Source organism: Carex rostrata, chromosome 4 (assembly GCF_964058835.1).
Source record: "Carex rostrata chromosome 4, lpCarRost1.2, whole genome shotgun sequence".
NCBI classification, from domain to species: domain Eukaryota; kingdom Viridiplantae; phylum Streptophyta; class Magnoliopsida; order Poales; family Cyperaceae; genus Carex; species Carex rostrata.
This window is the reverse complement of record NC_135921.1, coordinates 14,976,659-14,982,104: the sequence shown is the minus strand read 5'-3', so window position 1 is coordinate 14,982,104 and position 5,446 is coordinate 14,976,659. Positions and strand designations below refer to the sequence as shown.

Here is a 5,446-nt window from a genome sequence, read left to right as displayed (position 1 = left end):
TGGGGACTGTTATCAGCCCTCTTTTTATTAATATGTTATGTTGATAAGTTAAAAATCAGTTAGATATGTTCCTAAATAAAAAGAATCGGTTGGTTTTATACAATTTAGTTTTTAAAAATATTATAGAAAAAAGAAAGAGAAAGGCTTTGAATGGTGGTGAACTGGTGATGGTGCCATAATGAACACATGGTGTGGCTCGGAAGCCGTCATCGGTAACCGAAACGTGATCGTTTACTTGTATTATTTCATCTCATTCTCTTGATTCTTTTTTCTATGTATTGAACTGTAGAACGAGTCACTGTACAGAAGCTATGAACCCGCTTCTAGGTGCTCCATCAAACTCACTGCACATCAACATATTGGGAAAAAAAAAAGAAAAAAAAAGATACCAATCCCCTTCTTTCGGAGTTCGGACCACTCCAGGACCAGATCAAGTTCAGATTGGCAGTAGAAGGTCTCGATTTGGAGGTTGAGGCGTTGAGCAATGGCAGCCTTGGCTGTCTCAGGCGTAATAAACCTCCGTTTGCAGTACCATAAAAAACCAACACGCCTGTATGTCCCTCCCAAAATCAAAATCAAAATCAAAATCAAGCCCCTCTCATTCTCTCCTCTTATCCCCACCCCTACTCTCTCTCGCGGTAGCTTGCTTACCCCACTCGCCCATGGTCATAGCCATCACCATCACCATCACCACCACCACCACAACCACCAGCATGGACATCATCATCATGACCATGGCCACGACCATGAGCACCATGGTTACGAAACAATGGTGCTTCGATTTGCTAGGTTTACAGGGTGGGCTCCACTGGCGGATCTCCTAAGACAGAACTTGGTGTTGTGCTGTGTCTCAATGGTGCTTCTCCTTGTGGCAGCTGTGTGCCCTTACGTCGCACCAACTCCGACTGCAAAGCCGCTTCAGAATTTGTTCATCGCAATTGCTTTTCCTCTTGTTGGGGTAAGTGGGTAAAAACACAAGTGACAATTTCAATTTCAAGAGTAACTGATTTATTGGGAGGGGATGGGTGAGATGTTTACAATTACTTAGTATCTGTTTGCATGAAGCGTGAGAGCTAATTCTGAGGTATAGTTCGTATTTGGAGATAAAAAAAATCAATTTCCACAGCTAGTTGTAATGATTTGTGTAAATTTGATCAAATTGGATGTAGATACTTGTTGGATTCGGGAATAGAATTGAAACTGCGATGAGGTCTGGTCAGGAGGAATTAGATCAACTTCCTTCAGGGATCACAGATTAGCCTATGAATGTTATAGTTTAAATATAGAATACAAGAATAATCATGTAAAATTTATCCTATTTGCATATTTATAGGTTTCAGCTGCACTTGATGCCCTTGTGGATATTGCGGGAGGCAAAATTAACATCCATGTGCTGATGGCTCTTGCAGCCTTTGCTTCAGTGTTTATGGGTAACTCCTTGGAAGGTGGTCTCCTACTCGCGATGTTTAACCTAGCCCATATAGGTACTCCATTTTTATTTTTGTTTTATATTTCTTTTTCTATGATATCCTTTTAGGTTAAAATAGTGGAAGAAAGAACCCGTAGAGACTAGAGTTACCAGTGTACTTAAAATGTTGACCTCTGAGTAAACCATGCTTCCCGTATTGTGTTCGTTATAGTGATACTAATCAGGATGGTTGTTGGTTCCTGTATACAATGTGCAAGTTATATCAACTCGTGATGAACCGAGAATCCTTCATGTGCATCAATTTCTTACATTAATTATGTTGTCTTTTAGTGGGTTCATCGGCCTTTGATTTATTAGGAGCTTAGACAAAGCTCCGAACCAAATAATACCACATCCACCAATCAAATCATTCTGATAAGCATGTTTTCTGCCATTAATAAAATTTGATCTTACTTGACCAGCTGAAGAATATTTTACAAGCCGATCAATGATTGATGTGAAGGAACTAAAGGAGAACCACCCTGATTTTGCTTTGTTATTAGAAAATGATGGTAATAGGCCACCTCATTTTTCAAAATTGAATTATACAAGGATCCCTGTGCAAGATCTCCAAGTTGACTCATACATCCTAGTCAGGGCCGGTGAGGTTCGTAAGCATTATATCTTATGTATGAGAAAACTCAAGACAACTTGATTTTTTTTTTTTTTATTCTTTTTGAACAACTTGGTAATTTTATCATCACTTTTTAACACGTTACGGAAAGGTGTTATGAATTGCTAACAGCTTTGACCCTCGTGCTAATCAGATTTTCTTTTGACCATTTTAAAATAGATTAACATGTTGGTTTTGCTTGCAAAGAATTCAATTTACTGAGTTTACTTTACATAAATTACTGCTTACGATGGTGCCTTGATTAGGCCGTCCCAGTTGATGGGGAAGTGTTCCAGGGTTCATCTACTATTACAATAGAGCATCTAACTGGGGAGACAAAACCACTAGAACGAAGAGTTGGTGATGGCATTCCAGGTGGTGCTAGAAACTTAGAAGGCATGATGATTGTTAAGGTTGAATTGCATTTCAATTAACAGTATCTATTATAAGATACGCTCTATTTATTCATTATATCTTATGTGAGTTCATGGCAAAACCATACTTCACCCAGAAGACTCAAAGTGGCAGGTATTGGACCAGAGTATGAACAAAAGGATTTCAGGATTTGTTGTTTTTATAAGATACATTAGGAAATCACCAGAATCAGGTTCTGCTGATCCAATACAAATGAACGGCGGAAATTAAAAACTTTTTTTTTCTTTTTTATGGTTAACTCGTTTGCCAAACTGAGATTTTGCAGTAGTAAATGCCCCTAAAGCATTCAATAAGATCATCTAGGTTTGAATCTTTCGAAATAAAGAAGCATTAACTCAAACTATTTGTTTTAGGTGACAAAATCGTGGGAGGACTCGACATTAAATAAGATTGTGCAGTTAACCGAAGAAGGCCAGTTAAACAAGCCGAAGTTGCAAAGATGGTTAGATGAGTTCGGAGAACACTATAGCATGGTGGTTGTTGCCCTGTCTTTGGTCGTTGCTCTCATTGGACCATGGATGTTCAAGTGGCCTTTTATTGGCAACTCAAGTAATTTTAAAGCTCTTTTCTTTATTTGATGAGATGTTTACAGTAATTACAACAGTTCATGGAACATACATTCTGTTGAGATGTTTCTATAATGTTTCATTCAGTCTATTGTCCAGTTTTTTCAATTGTTTTCCGGCCTCTGTGATTTTGGTAACCTACTGATGAACATTTTTTTTGGGGGGTTCTTTGTTGGTTACATGGTATATGTTGACAATAGCAATGTATTTATCATTATTTATCTAACAAATCGTGCAAAAAAGTAATGATTTTTTCCTCTTTTTTATTTTTATTTTGCATGTAGCTGTCAGGGGATCAATTTATCGTGGTTTAGGGCTTATGGTGGCAGCATCTCCCTGCGCACTGGCAGTAGCCCCTTTGGCATATGCCACTGCAATCAGTTCCTGTGCAAGTAAGGTGATAATCTTGAAATTCTAGACAATTTCTTTTTCTTTTAAGAGACACATCAATCAAAATAAATAATTAAACATATTTGTTAATTTCTCAAGGGGATTTTGCTGAAAGGAGGGCATGTGTTAGATGCCCTTGCTTCCTGTCAGTCCATTGCATTTGATAAAACCGGAACTCTAACAACCGGGAAACTCATGTGTAAAGCAATAGAACCTATCCATGGCCACTCCATTGTTGGGTTTGAATCTGAAGATTTGCCATGCTGTATCCCGAACTGTGAGAGTGAGGCTCTAGCTGTGGCCGCAGCAATGGAGAGGGGCACTACTCATCCTATTGGAAGGTACATTTTTTTCTAATTTTGGTAGGTGAAAGTTTTGTTATTTTGCGTGCATAACTCTTAAAACTTGACTATGTTTTTAATCAACTTCATGGCTAATGCACAGAGCAGTTTTGGTTCACACTATAGGAAAAGATCTCCCGGAGGTTGGAGTTGAGAGTTTTGAGTGCTTGCCTGGCCAAGGTCTTTATGCAACTCTGAGTGGCATAGAGGTAAAACATTGATTATAAATGAAACAAATTTTATTATTATTGTTATTAGAATTCATGTGTATGTTTTTTCTCTTTTATTTCATTTCTCATAGTCGGGAAGCAGCGAAAACAAGCTTGCAAAGGCATCACTTGGTTCAGTCGAGTACGTTGCTTCCCAGTGTAAATCCACTGATGAATCTGAAAGAATTAAGGAAGCTGCAAAGGCATCAGGGTATGGTCCTGATTTCATACAAGCTGCTCTCTCTGTAAATAAGAAGGTATGGTTTGTGCTATATGTCTGAAATTAAAAATAAAGGAGATATACTGGTCTAAAATTGCATTATATGTTTATATATGTAAGGTGACACTATTCCACTTTGAAGATGACCCACGACCAGGTGTCGCCGAGGTTATATCAACACTACGTAAAAAGGCCAAACTTCGAATTATGATGTTAACTGGGGACCATGAATCAAGTGCATTGCGAGTTGCAAAAGCTGTTGGCATAGATGAGGTCTATAGTTCTCTCAAGCCAGAAGATAAACTTAACAAAGTCAAAAATGCTTCTAGAGATATAGGTAATTGTTGTTTAACTAATCTAGCTTTATTATGTAGTCTTTAAGTATTTTTATAAGAACTAATGTTAGTGTTGACAGGAGGAGGATTGATTATGGTTGGGGATGGCATTAATGATGCACCCGCACTAGCTGCTTCAACTGTCGGCATGGTACTGGCACAACGTGCCAGTGCAACTGCAGTTGCAGTAGCTGATGTGCTGTTGTTGCGAGATAACATCTCTGTTGTTCCTTTTTGCGTGGCCAAGGCTCGTCAGACTACCTCTTTGGTTTACTCTCAACACTGGCTGCTTTAAAATCTATTTTGTTAGTTCTATTGTATTTGGATACATTACCATGTACTTTAATTTGTAGGTGAAGCAAAGTGTTGGTCTTGCATTGACTTGTATTGTGTTTGCTGCTCTCCCTTCTGTGCTAGGGTTTCTTCCTCTTTGGTTGACTGTATGTGCTTCTTTAAATTTTGCACTTATATTTATCTGAAGCTATGATGTTTGACAAGCTTCAGTTACTTGGGGGTAATAGAAAATTTTTGAATGAGCATGATGGATTCAATTGCAGGTATTGTTGCATGAAGGAGGGACACTTCTGGTGTGTTTAAATTCGATCCGTGCACTCAATAACCCCACATGGTCTTTAATGGATGATTTCCAACAGTTGTTTTCTGCCTTGAGAAAAGTTATTTCTGGTTTTATTGGGAGGCCTCCTTCGCAAATTTCTGTCCAGACTGCTTAGATTAAATCGCCCATCTTATTGTTGGTGTTCTTATTACTTCTTTTTTTAAAATCTGACAATTTTACTAGAGCTATAATAGTACAAGTTTAATGTATAAGATTCAGTAATATTATTAAAAGTAAATAATATGTTTCCTTT

General features: G+C 38.0%; 1 protein-coding gene across 2 annotated transcripts; it reads left to right on the top strand.

The window, feature by feature from the left end:
* The first annotated feature begins 427 nt into the window (after nt 1-427).
* On the top strand, nt 428-5,446 carry HMA1 (heavy metal atpase 1). 2 transcript variants are annotated; one of them, XM_078301840.1, is made up of 13 exons: nt 428-958; nt 1,334-1,484; nt 1,891-2,075; nt 2,348-2,494; nt 2,870-3,065; nt 3,367-3,479; nt 3,572-3,813; nt 3,917-4,022; nt 4,115-4,279; nt 4,363-4,579; nt 4,661-4,845; nt 4,931-5,017; nt 5,135-5,446. In XM_078301840.1, exons 1-13 carry the CDS (start codon nt 485-487, stop codon nt 5,306-5,308), a joined length of 2,442 nt encoding a protein of 813 aa, XP_078157966.1. In that variant the 5' UTR covers nt 428-484; the 3' UTR covers nt 5,309-5,446. The 2 variants fall into 2 exon arrangements, with proteins under 2 accessions (XP_078157966.1, XP_078157965.1); XM_078301839.1 differs by having other exon boundaries at nt 429-958; nt 4,658-4,845.